Below are 18761 nucleotides of genomic sequence, written 5' to 3'. Positions count from 1 at the left end.
TGCTCCTCTCTGGGGACCTGCCAGACCCCCCAAAAAGCCACGGCCAGCGCCTGGGGACCGTGACCCCCGCGGGGTGGGGGGCAGGGATTCTGTCCCCTCGGCCGGAGCGGGGCTGGCGCCGCTGGGGTTTCTCCGGCGTCGCCGCCGCCGTCGCGGCTCCCCGAAATAAAGGCTCCGTCCGTCTGGCTGCCCCGGCGGCTCCCTGCAGCTGCTGGCCGGGCTTTTCCCGGCCTTAAGTGCTCAGTGATGAAATCTTAGAGGGGAAGGGGGAAAGGCTAGAGGAGGCCGGAGGCGAGGAGTTCCAGCAGCATCCGGCCCTGCTCCTGCAGGTGGGGATGGGGCTGAGTTCCCCCCACCCACCCAGTAATGGCGGGGTTGGGCTCAATTTCCTTTTCCAGGGTCTCCATTCCACCCTGCCCAGGGTCTGCATCCCACATCGCCCAGAGTCCCCATTGCCACTCATCCAAGATCCCCATCCCACCCTAGGCAGGATCCCCATCCTGCTTCGCCCAGAGTCTCCATCCCTCCTTGTACAGGACCTGCATCCCACCCTGCCCTCGCTTCCCACCCTTCCTTGCTCAGAGACCTCATCCCTCCCTGCCCAGGGTCCCCACCCTCGCAGCCGGGATCCCCATCCCAGTTCCCGGTGCCAGCTCCCACCATCCCATTACGATGCCGTTTTTGCCTGCAGCGGGCGCGGGCCCGGCCCCTCCGAGCTGGGCAGGGCCGGGACCGCCCGGCCCCGCCGTGTAATTTGGGGCAGCAGGAACGCGCGGCCGCGCTGGGCTGGGCTCGGCGGCACAGCCCGCCCGGGGAACCGGCAATTTGAGGCATTTCAGCCTTGCTCTGCTTCTAATTTGCTTCCCGGGGCTGCGCTTTGCTGTGCCAGCAAAATACCCGGAGGGTGCCCATCCTGTACGGGGCGCGTGGAGCTCCATGTGCAGCATCGTGCGTGGGAATGTGCCACCCCGGCCCCCTGTCACCCACCACGGCCCGGTGCCACCCCACCACACCCTGCCCTGAGGATCCCGCTGTGACACCGCGCAGGCTTCCCGTGAATTCCTGTGCCGTGAGGCGGGCGATGGCAGCCCGACAGGACCTGCTGACTGCGCCAAATAGGGCGATTCCCGGCTCCCGGCTCCGCTCCCGCGGTGGAGGAAAGTTTCTCCTCGTTGGGCTTCTGCTGGAGAGCGCCGGCACAGGGCTGGGAGAGGGGAGCAATCCCAGCTGCTTTGGCTGGTGGGGCACTGGCATGGGGACACAGTGGGACAGAGCAGGGTGGCATCAGCAAGGAGCCCATGGTCATGGTGTCCTGCGAGGGGACCAGCCACGGCCACCGGCTGTGAGTCCCCTGGCTCGGCTGACTCAGCCATAAACATTTACATTCACAGCTGGAGCAGGGCCGTGCAGCTGCCAAGATCCAGATGGAAAATATCCCAAGCTCAGGGGGAATGTAAACAGGCAGCAGGGCCGGGATGCAGGTGAATGACCACGCTGGCAATTCCCCCTGGACAGCCAGCCCAGAGTGGCCTTCGAGGAGGCTGCAAGCTTGGGGATGTGGGGAAAGGGATATGGGGATGTGCAAATGGGAATGCTGAATCTGGCAGGACAGGAGGGAGGATGGAGAGATGGGGACATTGAAGCTGGTCACAGCAGGGATGGGGATGTGGGGATGCAGGGATGGGGAGCCTGGGTGGAGCAAAATGGAAAAATGGTGACATTGAGCCTGGCAGGACAGGGCCAGTCCTGGCCTATTTCCACTCCCCCAAGGAAGGGATCAGTTGGTGGCTTGAGGGGTGACTGACACCTGCCTGAGCGGGTGAAACGGTGGGACCTCCACTGGCCTCTCATGGATTTGCTCTCCCCATCCCCCCCGAGATGATGATGCGGAGACCCTGCGGTCACCGTTCCCCCCCGGGCCGACAGGCAGCGGCGGCCCCGGAGGCGTCCCCGCCTCGCTGCAGCGACCGCAGGCAGGAACACGTTGTGCCACGAGCGCACCCGTCCTGTCCTGTCCCCGTCCCCCCGGTTTCCGCCCGGTCCCCCCCGCCCTTCCAGCTCCCACCAGGCCGAGCCTACATGGGCAGGGGGTCTCGGGGGCTGCGGTCCCATCCCCAAGGTCCCGGGGTCTGGTCCCTGCCCAGCGAGAGGTGGCCGCGGGTTTCGTTTCTGCTCCCCCAGGGGCTTGAGGGGGAGGATGGAGAAGCGAAATTTTGGCAGCAGGATGTGGGCAGGCGGCGGGGCCGGGAGGGGGCTGGCGGGTGCCGTTCCTGCCAGGAAGAGACCACCATGTCCGGGTAACTCTTTAATGGGATGGGCCTCGAGGGCTGAGCTGGCTTCGGGGGAACAGCTCCGTCTTACTGGTCCAAGCGAAAACACCGGGGGACAGGGGTCCCCTGCCCGCGGCTCCATCAGGGATCGGGCACGCGGCCCCGCAGCGCTGCAGGATGCAGGAGCCATCCCTGCGGCTCAGGAGTGCTCCGGCAGGAAGCTGCTGAGAGTCAGGTTGTCTCCATCGGGCTCGGAGCTGCCGTCGGGCAGCAGCAGCTTGTGCCGCGGGGCTGGGACAGGACGGGGGCCGGCGGCCGCCTCGGCGTCGGGCAGCAGCGAGGAGATACAAACCATCTCGGTGCGGCTGAACCGCCGCTCTCCCGTCCGCGCCCGCCGCCACAGCAGCGTCCCCAGCACGCCCGTGCACACCAGGAAGGTGGCGGCCACCAGCCCCAGCAGCAGGATGGCCAGCAGGCACTTGCTCATCACCCCGCTGGGCTCCCAGGGCACCGCGGTGCTCACCGGCGTCGTGTCCCAAGTGGCCGGGAGGGTGGATGCAGGCGGAGCTCCGGATTTCTTGGGTTTCTTGTAGCCCGTGCTGGTGAGGACAAGGGCTGGGGGGGCTGTTGAGCGTGGCCCCGTGGAGGAGCTGCTGTCCAGGTCGTCAGTCGCTGTGCCCTCCTCGATGGGTGCCGTGAGCCAGCTGGGGGTGGTGGTGGCGATGCTCTTTTGGGCTGCTGATGGTGTGCCGAGTTCTGAGCCTGGCAGCAGATCGGGAGCAGGGGAATCAGTCTCATCCATGGTATCAGCTGTGGTTGGCTCCACGAGTGCCCGTCTGGCCTCCGTGCCTGGTGCTGGTGGTGGGGCAGAGCTTAGGAGCAGGTCGGGATCAGGGGGATCTGTCTCATCCATGGGAGCAGTTGTGGTGGGCACTACAGACACTCGGAGCAGGCTGGTGCTGGCACTGGTCACTGTTGATGTCACAGAGTCCTCCAACAGGTCGGGTTTAGGGGAATCTGTCTCATCCATAGGCTCAGCTGTGGTGGACACTGCAAGCACCCGGAGCAGGCTGGTGTTGGTGCTTGGCACTGGTGCTGCAGAGCTCAGGAGCAGCTCAGGCTTGGGGGAATCATCCCTGGGATCAGCTGTGGTTGGCACCTGCAGCAGGCTGGCCTTGGTGCCAGGTGCTGGTGGTGGCACAGAGACACCATTGCTCTCGTCACTGTTGATCATTGCGGTGGCACTGGGCTCCTGCCCACGGTCATCCCTCTTCCCACGGGAAAGGTGCAGGGGCTTGGCCTCCCCCCAGACCCACTGCCCTCCCCAGGGCAGCCCCGGCTCCAGAAGCTCAGCCCCACAGGCCCACAGGGGGCTCAGCACCAGCAGCACCAGCAGGGCTCGGCCCAGCGCCATGGGACCTGCAGGGGACAGAAAGGGCAGGTGACATCGGGGTCCTGCTCCCCGCGGGAGAATGCTGAACCCCAATGAGGGATCACACTCCAACCGAGGATCCTCCTTTCCCCCTCGGGTTTGCGGGGATGGAGGAGGCACCCATAGACCTCTTCCTGCCACAGCCCCCACCTGCGGGAGCTCAGCCCGGCTCTGCTCCAGGAGCAAGTTTTGATAAGGAAGTTGAGTGTATGGAAATGGGAAATCAGCCGCGATGGAGGCGGCTGCTGCGGGACGGGGCAGTTGCGGGATGAGTCTCCGTGTGGAAATGAAACCACAGGGATGTCACCCACGTTCTGACAGACACCCCTTGCCAGGGTGCCCGTTCCCCCCCCCACCTCCACCCGCTGGCCTGGCACAGAGCTCCAGGGCTGGGGCCACCATGAGCCTGTGTCTCTGTGCTGGAGCAGGAAAGGCAAATCCACCCCAAACTCACCCCAAATCCCCCTGTTCCATCACCAATCCCCCTCACTCTCTCGGCAGCCCCAGTGGGCGGCAGCCACCGCGGTCCCCGAGGATCCGCACCCAACAGCATCCAGACACGGCTGAATGCTCCGAGCATCCCCAGGAGGCTCCCACATCCCCAAAACACTCACCAGCCTCCCCAGACCCCCAGGGACCAGCACGGAGCGTGGCACCCTCAGGGACACTGAGCATCCCCTTTGTGCCCAGAGCATCCCCGGCGCAGAGCCCCGATCCATCCCCTTCCCACCAGGGCTCACCTGTGCCGATGGACGCGGTGGGATCCCAGCTGCAGGACTCACCGGCGAGGGCTGGCACGGGGGGGCGAGGGCAGCCCGAGCACCGGCACCGCGGGGCGTCGTGGGCCACCCTCCGCCTGCACCTCCGGCCGGGCGGGGAAGGGAGGGAGCGCGGAAAAGCGGCTGCGGTTTCGTGGGGGAAGGACGTCACGAGAGCGGGGCCAGCGAGGGCTGGGGGCTGCGGGCACCTCCGGGGAGGGTGGCAGGGTGTGGGCTGCACCCCAAAAAGGGGCTTCCTCGGAGGGCTCGGCCCCACCGGCGGCCCCTGGAGCCGCTGCGCGCCGGGGCTCGCGTCGCTCCGAAAGCAGAAGTGACGGCAAACCTGGTGCCAGGGCTGCCACCCCCGCGGGCACGGTTGGGCATGGCCAGGGAGGGGGCCAGGGGGCGCTGAGATACCTCAGCGCCGGGAAACGCTTTAGCACACCAGGTGGAGGAGGGTGAGGGCCTGACTTGATGTTTTGCACAGCCCTTGTGCCGGGCTCCTTCTCCCTGCACCAACCCCAAGATGCTCGGAGGGGCTCTCGGGGGGGCTGCCTGGTATTGCCCTGGGTGTTGCCCCGGCCTCGTGGCATTGGCACGACAGGAAAGCCCCCGCCCCAACCGCAGGCTCTGGGGCAGGAGGCGCAGCCGCAGCCGCAGGAAGGTGCTGCAAGAGGCACATCCGCAGGAACGGGCTCGGGGTGTCAACAACCCCCCGCCCTCGGAAACCCCGGCCCGTCCCTGCTCCGAAACACCTGGCCAGGGGGCTTGAAAAGGGAAGAAAAGGGGCTCAAGTCTGTGGGATGAGCATCCCTGGGATGGCTGCATGGTGCCCAGGGAGCACTGATTCTCTGGGAGCATCCCTGCACGGCTTTGGGGCAGCGCCGGGGTCAGGGTGTTCTGGCGGTGGTTGTGCAACATCGCCTGAAATGCCTCAGCCCTGAGAAAGCTCAAACCTGGGTGGAGTAAGAGATGCTGTTTCCAGCCCGGGCTCTGTGTCATTTCAGACTTCCTGCAGCCTGGAAACAAATTTCACCTGGGGAAAAGCAGAGTGAGCCCCCCCACCCCGGATTCAGGGTAGCTCCAAAGCAGGGCTGTTCCTTCCTGGGAACACATCACCCCCATCCATCCCGAGATCCCTCAGCCCACCTGTGCCATCACATCCCACATCCAGCCAAGCTCTTGGGTTCTTCACTGGGAATCACCAGGGAGGAATTCCGCGTGCGACCCCAGGAACGGGCCCTGGCTCTCCTGGACAAGAGCAGAAGGTCCCCAAGGACCCCCTCATGCACAGCCCCCCACTGAAGCATCCATCATTCCATATCCCAGTTATCAACCAGACCTGGAATGCCGAGAGCCAAAGGAAAAGCCAAGCAGAGGCAGTTTATAATCAATGACTTTTATCTTTTGAAAATGGAAGCAAATATTTGGACAGATACTCTGGCCGCTCTATAAGAGCGCGTCTTTCCGGACTGGGCTGGTTCTCTCCCGGGATATCACGGCTACAAAAAGCTTCAGGCACTGACTCCGGTTGAGCCTGGCGAGGCATCAGTTCATTTAAATAAAATACAGGCTAGGAACTAAAATCTCCCACACCCCCACCCCCGGGCACCTCAATCCAGCGGCTCCCAAAACTGATTTCCCTCCAATGTTAGGAACAAACCCGAGGTCCCCGAGCACACAACCCTGAAGTCACATGTACAAATCAACACAGAAATCACCACTGTGGGGAGAACAACCTTCGGGTTTGGGATCCAAAAGGAAAAAAAAAATCCATAAAAATACACATCTCAGGCATTTACTGCAATACAGAAACGTCACCAAACAGCCAAAGAACCTGGAGCAGCCGGATTGTGGAACCACGGGCACAGGGCAGGGGATGCCACTTGTCCCTAAAACACAGAAATTCCACTTTTCTGAAGCTTTCCTGCTCTGCAATCCCACCACATCCTCTGTCTCCTCCATCCCGTTCTTGTGCCTCTCCAGCTACATCCCCGGCCGATTCTGCCTTCACACACACATCCCTCCACAGCAGGGAATCCTTAACCTGGAATTCTGAACATGCAAACACTGGAAAAAATGGAAAATCAGAATTCCTAGCTAAACTAATGGAAAATAAAAAAAAAAAAATCAATCACTTCAGCCTGGATGAGGGACTCGTGTCCACTGGGATGCTCCGGGTGGGAGCACACGGAGCTGCCACAGGGACAGAGTCCAGCTGGGATAAGGATCCAGAGCTCTCAGACACCTGATAGTCTCTGCCCACCTTTGGATTCAGGATGGGTTATCAGCACTGCCTGGCACTGCAGGGATGGGCCGTGCCAGGAATGGCAGCACCAATCCTGCTTGGCACAGCTTTGTGGGGTGTCCTGGATCCCATTCCCAGCACAAGGACAGAGCCTGGGAGCAGGGAGCCAGCCTGCCCCATCCCTGACAGCTCCTCCACAGGGCAGACCCTGCCTGAGCAGAGCTTTACTGAGCTGAGCTTCCCTGGAATTCCAGGAGGAGCTGACCAGACTAGAGCACTCACAGGGCGTCTCCCTGCAGGATCCCAAAGGAGCTGTGTGAGAAACCAGTTCTCCAAACTGGGATCAAATCCACCCTCCCAGTCCCTTCTGCTCTCAAGGGCTGGGAGTGCAGGGTGGGGGAGTTGGGGTTGGAGGTCGCTCATCTGATCTGGGAACAAATCCTTTCCTGCATGGAAGGGTGGGAGGCAGGAATGGGAATGATGGACAGGAGAAAGCAAATGATAAAAAGTAGCAACAGAGGCATTTTGTTTGTGGAGAATTATCATGGAAAAATCACCTTTCTGCTGCTAATGCTGCTTTGGAAGCACAGAAAATTCCTATTATCAGCACTGGTGTGAAGGGCTGATGGATTCCAAAAGCTCCTTAAAATCCATGAGCTCAGGAGTGTTGGGGGGCAGGAACAAGGATTTACAGCAATGACTGCTGGCATCCCACAGCTCACCTGGAATTCCATGCTCCATGGACAAAAACATTCCTGCATGGAAGTCACTTTTGCCTTGAAATGGAAATAAAAATGAGCAAGTAAAATGAGTGAGTTTGGTCATGGAACCAAACCTTGGAATTGTAAGAAAAACGGGAACATGGTGCTGGCTTAAAACTTCAGTAGGAAATAAATCCCCTCATTCAGAATGATATATTTGTATTTTTCTGTCAGCCAACAGGGCTGGGGACACGTGGAGCAGGAAAGGCAGCTGATCCCATCTCCAAGGGGATTCCACAGGGAAGAGAAAGGAAGGGAACCCACCTGATTTTTCCAAATGGAGGATTTATACAAAATAGCTTCAGCTTTGTTCTCTGCACAGTGTAAACAGCCCCCACACCCCCTGTCCCTTGGAATGGAAACACAAATACTGCAGAAGTGGCAAATAAGAAAAATAAAAGCGATTTTTTTTTCTATTTTTTGGCAACTCTAAAAAAAAAAAAAAAGTTTAAGAACAATGTGGCGTTGGTCCCTAAATCTAGAAAAAGATATTTGGGCATGACATTGGAAGTCAAGAATGGATTAGTTTTTCAAGGATTCATAATAACATCTGGGAAAAAAAACCCAAAAAAACCTGTAAAAGTAGCACTTCTTGTTTTTGACACAGTCACAGAAATTCATTGGAACATCGGGAAACGAAAAAGATCTTTCACTAAAAAGCTTGGCTTGAAATCATCGGCTCTCTTGACGTGGATTTAGGAGAACAGGAAAGCTCGTACTGGAATGCTGCAGGCTGCTGCTGGCTGAACTGGGAGCTGGGATGTGCCTGGGCTGGCGGCCCCGTCAGTCCGCGATCTTGGCCATCTGCTGCTCCAGCTTGGAGATGCGCTCGTCCTGGCTGGAGATCGTGTCCTTGATGGATTTCAGCTCCTTCAAAATCTCATCCAATTTGGCGTCGTTTTGCTGGAAGATGAGAAAGGATGAGTGAGGAGAGCCCTGGGGTTCTCCAAGGAAAGGACTCCTCCCAGTGGGATTGTTGGAGGGATGAGGGTGTGACAGACTCTGGAGCAGTTGGGATGCTCAGGGCATGGAGCAGCACCAGTGCACCCATCCAGGACCAGAACCTGCTCTTTAAGCCATACTTTCCTCTCTGTCCCAAAGGACAGGGATTAGTGGTGAACAAGGTGCTGGGTTAGGGTTGGATTTGGGGATCTTGAATTAGGGATGGACTTAGGGATCTTGAAAATCTTTTCCAACCTTAATGGTTCTGTGATTTAGAAAAAGCAGTTCCAAGTAATCTTCCAATCTACAGAAGCATTAGAATCACTGAATCATGGAATATCCCAAGCCGAAAGGGACCCACAGGGATCATCCAGTCCAGCTCCTGACCAGGACACCTCAACAATCCCACCTTGTGCCTGAGAGTGTTGTCCAAATGCAGCCTTGGGGCTGTGACATCTCATGGGGAGCCTGGTCAGTGCCTCAGAACCCTCTGGGGGAAGAACCTTTTCCTGATATCCAACCCAACCTTTCCCTGACAGAGCTCCAGCTATTCCCTCAGGCCCTGTCACAGGTCCCACCCTGGCATTTCCACCTGAGGCCATCACCCCCAAAATTCCTGGAGTTCACTCACGGAGTTTGAGGCATCCGCTGCTTTCTTTGGAGCGTTTATGAGATCACTCTTCTTGTTCCCAGCAGGTTTGTTGTCCAGTATGTTCTTCTTGACCACCTTGAGATCCCTGTTTTTGCCTGGAATGTACCCGTGCTTCAAGGAGATGAGGAGAGGATCAGCGTTCTTCCCCTCAAACCACTCCTCTGCTTCCAGAGCTGCTTCTGGGCCGGCTGTGTCCGGGTACAGGTCGTCCTGGAAGAGGTCAGACTGCAAGGCAGGAGACATGGATCAGTCAGGAGCTCTGGGAGGCAGGAGCTGGCTCCAAAGCCTGGCCCCAGGGCAGTGCTCACCTTGCGGGGAACCGTCATGATGATGGGCTCACACTTCCTCTCGTGGAGCTTGAAGAACCTGCCGTGGAAAAGGAGAGGTGGGACAGGGAGTGAGGATCAGGGAGATGGAGGAGATGGGAAAGGTGCAACCCCAAGGAACCACAGTAATCCCTGAGACCATCAAGTCAAACCATTCCCCCAGCATTGCCAAGGCCACCATAACCCATGTCCCCAAGTGCCACATCCACATGGCTGTTAATTCCCCCCTGGATGGGGACTCCACCCCTGCCCTGGGCAGCCCCTTCAATACCTGACCCCCCTTTCCATGAAGAAATTGTTCCAAATATCTGAGGACATTCCCCCCTGTCCTATCACTTGTTTCCTGGGAGAAGAGATGGCTCATGTCCCCAACCAGCAGCAATGTTTCCTTCTGGAGCCACTGCAGCAACATCCCAAGATGTTTCCTGCCCTTCCCAGGTTTTCTGAACCACAGCTGCCCTGTGCTCACTGCTCTGCTGCTTTAACCACTCCTGAAACCCCCAGCCCCAGCTCCCAGCCTGCTCCCAGCCCTGGGATGAGCTCTCCTCACCTGGCAATCTCACACTTGTTGACGTCGAGGCCCCTCTTTGGCATGAACCCCATGCCCCTCTGCGGCTCTTTGCTGCTGAAGGTGTTGAGGTAGTGAACGTACGGGGACTCATCCGTGATCTCGAAGTAGCGGATGCTGCTGTCACCCTGCAAAGAACCCCAGGAGAAGCTGCAGGACCTCTGTTCCCTGTGCCCACACTGCTGCTCCCATATCCTTCCAGGAATGCTGTCATGGACAGCTCACAGCTGTTTTTGAAGCAAGGCTGATCCCCTTCACAACCTGAGTCCATCAACTGAACAATTCCTCCAAGTCCTGTTCCAAACGCTGTGGGACAGGGATTGAGCTCTGCTTCCAGGCTGGGAGTGGCCCCTTCCTCACCTCTTGTGGAAAAACCTCCTGCCACAATCAGGCAGAAAGGCTATAAACCAGTTTATCCTTAATTCCAAGCAACTCCACCACACTGCTGTCTCTGAAAATGCAGGAGGAGTGGCAGATAGAGACCAAATGTTCCTCATCAGCTGCTACAAAGATGGGATTCATGAACATACTTGTATGGATCTTCCTTTGTAATTCCTTGCTCATCTTGGCTTGGGCTCCTACTTGGAGAAGTCCATCACACATGGGCACCAAATTCCTACAAACTGCTTTTAAAAAGGAGCACCTAATTCCAGTTTTCTATTATTTAACCCATAAATTACAGAGAGTCGCCACACGCTCCAGCATCTCCGAGGACAAGGAGGACAACACCCAAAATGTATCTTCCTCCCATACCAGTGTAAAATCATCCAGGTCAACACCAGCAAGAAATGTTTTGGCAACATTGTGGGACTTGTTGCATTAGAAGCAGCTTTACCTAATCCATCTCCAACAAACATCCGGGTCCTTCCCAGGTCCTGCAGTGAGGATCAAGCCCATTCCAGAACAGCCTGGTCTCTCTGCAGCCCCACTGATATTTTGGGGAACATTTCAGAGGCCCCACTCCCTCCAGGTACCTCCAAAGCCTCTCCTTACCTTCCCACACAGGTAAATGATGTTGGTGTCTGGGTCGTAGAAGGGCAGCAGGACCCCATTGCTGGTGTCCATCTCATGAAGGGCTATTGGCTCCTCCATGTTTTTCTGGAAATAAAAATGCCAGGGATGTTAATAAAGACTGGAAAAGTTTCTGTTCATAGATAGAAGGTCTAAATTATTAACACTCTGGAGGCAGTGAGCTCCCAGTGGTGTCTGCACCACCCAAAAGGATCTGTGTGTTACAACAAATGCTGGGAATGTTCATGAACTGATTCATTCCCCAAGGGCATTCTAATCACTAAATTAAATAAAAACAGGAGCCAGGAAAATTCACCAAGTCAAGGGAAATATGTGACACAGTGAGTTAGTGTCAGTAGGATGGATGATGGGACAGAGCCTCCTTCCCTGGAGACACTCAAAAGCCACCTGGACACCATCCAGGTGGTCCCTTCCACCCTGAACCCTCCTGGGATTGCTGCTGGCCTGCTCTCCACAATGCACAGAGAGAAGTGACCTTCCCACAGCCCCTCTGCTCCCTGTGCATCTTCCCAGGCACTTCCAACCTGCAGCTCCCAGCTGATCGCTGCTCCTGCTCAGCTCCTTCACTGAGTGACCACACAGCCAAAATCATGGAAGCAGGAGCAGGCAGCAGATGGAGTAGGAATAACCTCAAGTCTATAAACTATGAATTTAGGAAGGAATTCTTCCCTTTGAGGGTGGTGAGGCCCTGAAGAAGAAGGCCCCAAAGAAGCTGTGGCTGCTCCATCCCAAGGCCGGTTTGGACGGGGCTTGGAGCAACCTGGGCTATGGGAAGGTGTCCCTGCTCACAGATTGGAATGGGATTGGCTTTAACTCCTAATCCAACCCAACCCATTCCACGACTCCATGGCTGCAGGGCTGGGCTGACAGGAGCAGGGCACGGATGTGAGGAGCCCAGGGATCCAGGCTGGGGTCGTACCGGGTTCCACAGGGCCAGCTGCCGCTCGCTCATGCGGCTGAAGCCGGTGGTGAAGATGTTCCCGTCTGCCAGGAAAATGGCTCGCATGGGCCGGGCTCCCTCATGGGTTTTCTCCTTCTCCTGGAAGAGAGAAGCAGGTCAGGATCAGCAGTGAACAGAAAAAGCCTTGGAGTGGTGGCTCCTCTCTGGACACACTGCTCCTCCGTGCAGGAAGAGATCCAAGGAGCAACATCCAGCTCTCCCTCCCTGCTGCCTGAGGGAAGAACCATGGGAGAAGGGGACATTCCTGGCTCATTCCAGCTTTGCCAATCGGACTCTTGCAAGGCTGAAGGAAAACCTCTTTGTAAGCTATAACTAAAGCTCTGCTTTGCATGCACAACTCTGGAACTGTAATTATACAAAAGGATTAGATGTGGAATTACACTCCTGCAGGTTTAAAACTGAGCCCTAAAATCCCAGTTCAAACACTAATCCAAATAAACCCAGACAAATCCTCCAACTCCTACTATTCCTCCTGTAATTTCTGAAGAAAATGACTGAACGTGGTGTGTAAAATCCACATATTTCTTCCATATTTTCTTCACTCCCTGCTGGAGTGAACCCAGTTATTTCTTTAATGATTAAGCAAACTTACAGCAACAATTTCTTGTTTCCTGGGGTCAATAACTCGGACTTTTTTGTCTTTGGAAGCTGTGCAGATGAGGCTGCCGTTGCGATTCCAGCTCACGTTGTAGATCATGTCCACGTGCATGTCATCCAGGTTGATGAGGGCTTCTCCTGTTCCCACATTCCAGATGATGATGGCATTATCACAGCCTAAAATGGGAAATAACAGCTCCAGTCACAGCCTTGGAGTACACAGGGGCAAAGCCAGAGGTGGGGAACAAGGGATGAATCCCCTTCAGCTCCAAAGGTCTTTTTGGGGAAACCAAAACCCAGACTGGGAGCTCAGGAGGGATTTTTTTCAATGGAAAACATCCAGCTCAGCCAGCAATCCAGCTGAGAGGTCTCACTTCTTTCCTTGGGACCCAACCCATGGAAGTCTCAGATGGTGTCAATGGATAATGAATTATCCAATTTATTTCCATAATGGTGTGACTGATTTTCAGTGGTCAAAAGAATCTCATTCCATGGACTGCACCGGCCAAGGAGACAATTTGAAAAATGCTGACCACGAGAGCTTGTGAGGGATCAAGGGAAAAGAGAAACACTTGGGCCTGTTCTAAAAGTATATGAGAGCAGGGATGTGGGGAATGCAGATGTAAATTGTTCTTCCAGATCAAATAAAGTCTGGAACAACTTTCATACTCCGATTCCAGACAATTCCTTGGTGCTTATCCCTGTAAACTGAAGATAAAAATGTCTGATACAGAGGGGGCTGTGAGCCACATGTCTCAGTGTTCCCAACTACTGCCACAGGTCTTGTGATTCACAGGGATCTGAGCAGCTGGGAGAGGGAAGAAGGAAGGGCTGGAGAGGAAGGAAGGCAGGGAGAGGAGCTGTTGCCCATTCCTGGGCTCCTACCTGCGCTGAGCAGCACGTTCCGCGCTGTCGGATGCCAGGCCACGATGCCAACTCTCTTGGAATGGCCTTCTAGCACTACCACAGGCTCTGTCAGGGACAGGGTGAGCCCGTTCTCAGGAATCTGCCACACCTGGGAGGGACAGGAAAGGAAAGGAAAGCTGCTCAGGCAAGGGCAACCCCCCTGGAGAGTGTGTGGCTTGGCTGCTTCCCACGTCCCACAGCCGCTGGAGCTGTCACTTCTCGTGTAAACAGGAAGGGAATCAGAGAGGGAATCAGGGAGGGAATCACTCCCAGCTGTCAATAAACCCTTGGCTGATCCATGAGGAACGTTCTTCCTCACTCATGTGCCAGCACAAACCCACAGCTCCTCACGGTGCAACCCCTGTATTTCCATGTCCATAGACCCACTCGGCTCCTGCTCCCAAAGGAGTCTGGAAAATCTCCCCTGGAGTTCCAATTCCATGGGAACAAGCTGCTGTCTTTCCAAACCATGCCTGTCCCTCACAGGGATGATGCTGCAGCTCTACCACTGCCTACTTTTGATTACAGTAGGAACACCAGCAGTTTGTTTTCTCGTTAGATTCAGGATCCGTCCAGATCCCATTTAATCAGGGAAGAGTGGTTTGGTCCTGGGAGAAGTCAGAGCAGCCCAAATCAGCACTGCCTGTTCACTTCTTGCCTGGTTACACAACCCTTCTGTTGCAAAATTCCTCAGGGAAAGGCCACCAGGAGGAGGAACAGCCCCCCAAGGATGCCAGAGCACTGGAATTCCAGCAGGAGGGAGGTGGCTTTTGCAGCTGGCAGCAGCCAGGGATGGGACAGACAAACCCATCATCCCAAAGCCCCAGGGCAGGATCAGCCCCACCAAAACTATTCCTGCAATTCAGCACTGGACAAGCATCTTGGAATTGAATTTGACCTACATAGAGTGTATTAAAAAATGACATGGAATTCCAGGGAGAGCTCCTTGGGGAGCAGTTGGAGTTGCTGTAGGTAGGTGGCAGCATTAGAGCACGTTTGCTTTGCTTCCCATTGTTTGCTTTTCCTGGAGCTGGGAGAACGGGGCTTGCCAGCCCCTGCCCACGATGCCCCACAAGCTGTGGGATGTGAGGGAGTGGATTTAGGAAGTGAGGCAGACTGAGATGGACACGTGGATTTCTGTGCTAATCCCAGTTTTTCCCCTTCTCAAAGGAATGACTGGCACTGGAAAAAAAAGCCCAGCAAGATACAGAGATTCTCAGTGGGTACCAACTCACCTCTAAATAACCCAAAACTGATTTAGTTTTTTATGGACACAGCTCCCAGTGCCCTCCTTCCCAGCACCCTCAGTACCCCAGGAGGAATGACCACAATGGGAACACTTCCCCAGGAGAGGATTCCTCTGCAAGGGGTGAAAATGGTCACAGCCCCAGCTCCAGGAGCCTTTGGACAAGGCACAGGGTGGGATTGTTGGGATGTCTGTGCAGGGCCAGGATAAAACCAGGGAAATTACAGAATTTTGGATGCAGGACTTACCCTGCCAAGGGTGAACTCAGTTCTGTTCTGCACCATCTCAGCCCTGAAGGATCCTGAGATTTCTCTGAGCAAATGCAAAGGAGCCAGAAAACTCCAGAACCAAATTTAAACATAAGACAGCAAGTGCAGGGGGTGGGAAAGGGAGGCGAAAGCCCAGTGAAAAAAGGGGTTTTTTTAAAAAGCCTCTGGAGGACCGATGGAATTTTTTGTCAGGTAAAGAAAGCCCTGGTAGCTGGGAGCAGCTGCAGAGCAGTGCAATCCTGGGCAGATTTCAGACTACTGACCCAATAATCCTGCCTGCTATTCCCCAAAAGAATAAAAAAACAAATGTGAAAGGTCAGGGCAGGGTCCCAGCTGGCCCAGCCCCTCGTTCCTGCACAGGGTGGGGGTCTGGCCTCAGCCTGGGATCAAATCAGGTTCACAGGGAAATTACAGAATTTTGGATGTAGGACTTACCCTGCCGAGGGGGAGGACTCGGGATGACTCCAAGGAAACCTTGATTTGCTGCAGGATTGCCTGGGCTTTAGGAAGGGTTTGTCAGCTCTCCCTCCCCTGGGTGTCTGGCTGTTTTTTGGGGGGTTTGATGTTATCAAGGCTGTTTGTTTGTGCAAGAGGAAGTGGAGTGGTGGCACAGCTGAGGGAGAGGTTTGGGGCTGCAGGAAGGGCAGGAGAGGAAGGTTTTGCACAAACAGCACGTGAGAAAGAAAACAAAGCAAACTTTTCTTTCACCCCCTTTAAAGAGAAGCAAACCCAGCCTCCTCTGGCTCTGCACAAGTTGAAAATGAGATTAAATCCATGTCTATAAAAAACATTACTTCCTACAGCATACCTATCAATTTTTATCCCTTTAAATAAGGAAGCAACTGAATTTGAGGCCTGGATTTATCCACGGCCCTACTCCCACATCCCTGCAGGAAGGTGCATCATTTTTGCAGGGTCAGACCTTCTCCTCATTCTCCCTCTCCTGGTTGGTGACTCAGGTCACTGCAAGGGCTCTTTTTAATTTTTAAAGGAATTTGCTCGATCACATGAGCTCTGCTCTGACCTTTCCACACAAATTCCTTAAAATCCACCTTCTGATGAAGAAAATTTTCCATATCTGAGGAAGGGCCTCGATACCATCTACACATCTTTATCCACTAAAACATTTTCCAGCTGAACAAAAAGCCTGCAGTACATCAGAGCCATTCAGCACAACATCAAGCAGGAATATTTAAGTAATTCCTCATTTGCTGGCACAAGGAAACAATTCCTCCAAGGGAAGAGGCCACAGAAGGTATTTGCAAGAAAGCCTTTGGAGAGGGATGGCAGGTCCTCTCTTTCCCAGTCCCCTCTCCAATGCTGTCTGGTATTCCCAAACCAAGCCTCTTCAAGGTTTATAGGCAGGTTTTGTAAAAATCTGTGAATTTCTTTGGAGGAAAAGGTTTCTGGCTTTGGATAGGGCCAAGTGAAGCTTCCTTGTGCCACAGGGGTCTGCAGAGTTATGGCTGCAGGGAATCAGCCCTGGCCACCTGGAGACAGTGGTTTGCACCTCAAATCCATGCTCTCTCCCTCTCTCAATACCATTCCAAATCCATATTCTATCCCTCAATACCACCCCCACATCCATGTTCTCTCCCTGAATACAATCTCAAATCCACATTCTCTCCCTCAATACACGTCTGGCTGACGTAGCTGAGATTTCTTGTGGCAGAGGGTGAGATCCTAAATCCCTGAGTGCCAGGGCACAGATGGTCTTTAAGAACAAGGTCTTTTCTCCAGCAGCTGGAATTGCACAGAATCCCCCACGTCACTTTTCTGTGTCTCCCCCCGGCAGAGCTCAGAGCCCACGAGCAGCCACGTGTCCTGAAAAGCTCCCTGGGTTTATTCTCTCAGGCTGCTCAGGAAGCAGGACCAAAACCCTTTGTCCAGGAAAACAGGACACTGAACTGTCCATGCCAGGCCAGAAAAGCAATTAAAATTGGGAAAGCTCATTAGCTCACTCCCAAAAATCCAAGCCAGGGGTGTTCTTTACACACTGGTGTGGTTCCCAACTGTCCTGAATGACTTGGGATCCATCATCTCCCATTCCAAACCTCCAGCTAACGTGTGTTAGCACCTTCCAAAACCTGCACATCCCTGATCCTGGAAGTGCAGCAAGGACTCACCTATTTCCCCTTCTACTCCAGACAGGTTACACCAAACAGGACCATGAGGGTGCAAAACCCCCAAAGAGCTCCACCCTGCTCCACCCCACCCAGGTTCACCCTTTTTCCCACACAGTTGCTGCCTCCAGGGATGGATGGGAAGCTCATCCCCACCTTGGGATGTGTGGAGAACCCCCAGAGTCCAGCAGGAAGTGAAGATTCCTGCAGTTTGTGTCCCCATCAGGATGGTGTGAGGGAGAGAGCGGATCAGGGATGGTATGATGGAGAGAGCTCGTCCACTTGGACAACTTGTAACTGAACTCTGTCAGTTTTTCTCCACAATTCAGTCCCTCTGGAGCCTCCCAACATATTTCTCATTGCACTTGGATTACAGACTTATTTTGCCTCCAAGGAGGCAGCTCTGGGCTTTCACTGATGCTCACATTTCAGAAACATTCCCAATGTGCAGCCCTTCTATATCCTGGTTGGAGAAACATTCCTGCATCCCTCCAAAGCTCAGTTCCAGCCCAGTAGTGAGAGTTGCTAACACAGAAGTTGTTGTTCTGTTTAATATTAAATATAGCCCATTTTGTTAACATGTTTCAGCTTCCAAGACTGAGAGATCACAGGCAAGAGCTGTCCCAGGAAAAGCCTCTTGGGATGAATCCCCTCCCAAACATTTTAACGATGAACAGAAGCAAAAGAATTTATCTGACATGATCTATAATAAGATTTCAATATAACATTCAGCCTACAGCATTTCTAAATATGGCCAAAGATCCCTGGAGTTATTTGGCATTATTTCATCTTCCAAGGATTTTCTTTCACTTATTCTGCTGTGTTTGCATACATGGGATTCCACATCCGTCACGGAGCGAGCCTGGCTGGGCCATCACTGACTTAAAACAGGTTTCAATTCAAGGTTGGCAGGTGCAGAATTTGGGAGATTGTTTTTGTTTATTTATTAAAAAAAAGACCTTTTGACACCTGCTCAAAACTTGGAGATACAGGGAAAATTTCAAGTGATTTCCTTAAATCAAGGGTTGAAGGAATCCTGGAACCTGCTGGGCTCATTCCCTTCCAATGCCCGCCTCTTCCCAACACACACCTCTACATCCATTGGGATATCTGTGGTAAGGAACCAACTGTCTTCTCAAAGCTCAACACCTCACCACAGACTGGCACTCTCATTCCTCTTCCCAAACATCAAACAAATGCCCAGGGGAAGGAAAAATGGAAAAAATTCTTCCCTGTGAGAGTGGTGAGGCCCTGGCACAGGTTGGCCATCCCTGGAAGTGTCCAAGGCCAGGTTGGACAGAGCTTGGAGCAACCTGGTCTATGGAAGGTGCTGGAATGGGATGAGCTTTAAGTCCCTTCCAACCCAAACCCTTCCACGATGACTCTGCCCTCACCTCACCTTGGAACAGAAGGTTCCTGGAGACACCTCCAAGAATTCCAGTGTCCTTTGGAGCAGGAGCTGCAGCAGGGAGCAAAGCCCACCCCACAAGGGACACTCACCATGACAGTGCAGTCCTCGGAGCCGCTGGCGATGACCTGGTCATTGTGGGGACACCAGTCGATGTCCAGCACCGGCCCCGTGTGGCCACACACTGTGGGGTAGGACTTGTCAATCCTGCCTGTCTGGAGGGAAGAAGAAGAAGAAAGAGAGCTGTGATATCCTGAAGAAA

The 18761-nt window shown here is 54.6% G+C and overlaps 2 protein-coding genes across 5 annotated transcripts in view; both read right to left on the bottom strand.

The window, feature by feature from the left end:
* Positions 1-2292: 2292 nt before the first annotated feature.
* Positions 2293-5708, bottom strand: SELPLG (selectin P ligand). The gene is made up of 2 exons (XM_009092601.4): positions 4443-5708; positions 2293-3689 (listed from the first exon to the last, which is right to left on the bottom strand). The coding sequence occupies exon 2, from the start codon at positions 3682-3684 to the stop codon at positions 2470-2472; it is 1215 nt and encodes a 404-aa protein (XP_009090849.4). The 5' UTR covers positions 3685-3689; positions 4443-5708; the 3' UTR covers positions 2293-2469.
* A 132-nt stretch (positions 5709-5840) lies between these two features.
* Positions 5841-18761, bottom strand: part of CORO1C (coronin 1C) — a 47307-nt gene continuing 34386 nt past the window's right edge. For 3 of the 4 annotated variants that reach the window (XM_009092409.4, XM_050980487.1, XM_050980488.1), the window contains exons 3-11: positions 18592-18714; positions 13433-13562; positions 12543-12724; positions 11909-12028; positions 10951-11055; positions 9940-10085; positions 9372-9429; positions 9043-9288; positions 5841-8372 (exon numbers count right to left, since the gene is read on the bottom strand). In XM_009092409.4, coding sequence (XP_009090657.2) covers positions 8253-8372; positions 9043-9288; positions 9372-9429; positions 9940-10085; positions 10951-11055; positions 11909-12028; positions 12543-12724; positions 13433-13562; positions 18592-18714 — 1230 coding nt within the window. In that variant the 3' untranslated portion in view covers positions 5841-8252. Of the gene's footprint in view, positions 8373-9042; positions 9289-9371; positions 9430-9939; positions 10086-10950; positions 11056-11908; positions 12029-12542; positions 12725-13432; positions 13563-15403; positions 17149-18591; positions 18715-18761 lie in introns of those variants that run through there. The other variant, XM_030232362.2, reaches the window with a different exon arrangement.

This window comes from Serinus canaria, chromosome 15 (genome assembly GCF_022539315.1).
Source record: "Serinus canaria isolate serCan28SL12 chromosome 15, serCan2020, whole genome shotgun sequence".
NCBI lineage: Eukaryota > Metazoa > Chordata > Aves > Passeriformes > Fringillidae > Serinus > Serinus canaria.
Note: the sequence above shows the minus strand (reverse complement) of the source record. Positions and strands in the feature narration are given on the sequence as shown.

Excerpts from the sequence above, each read along its gene's own strand:
- SELPLG (XM_009092601.4), bottom strand. The coding sequence starts at position 3,684 with ATGGCGCTGGGCCGAGCCCTGCTGGTGCTGCTGGTGCTGAGCCCCCTG.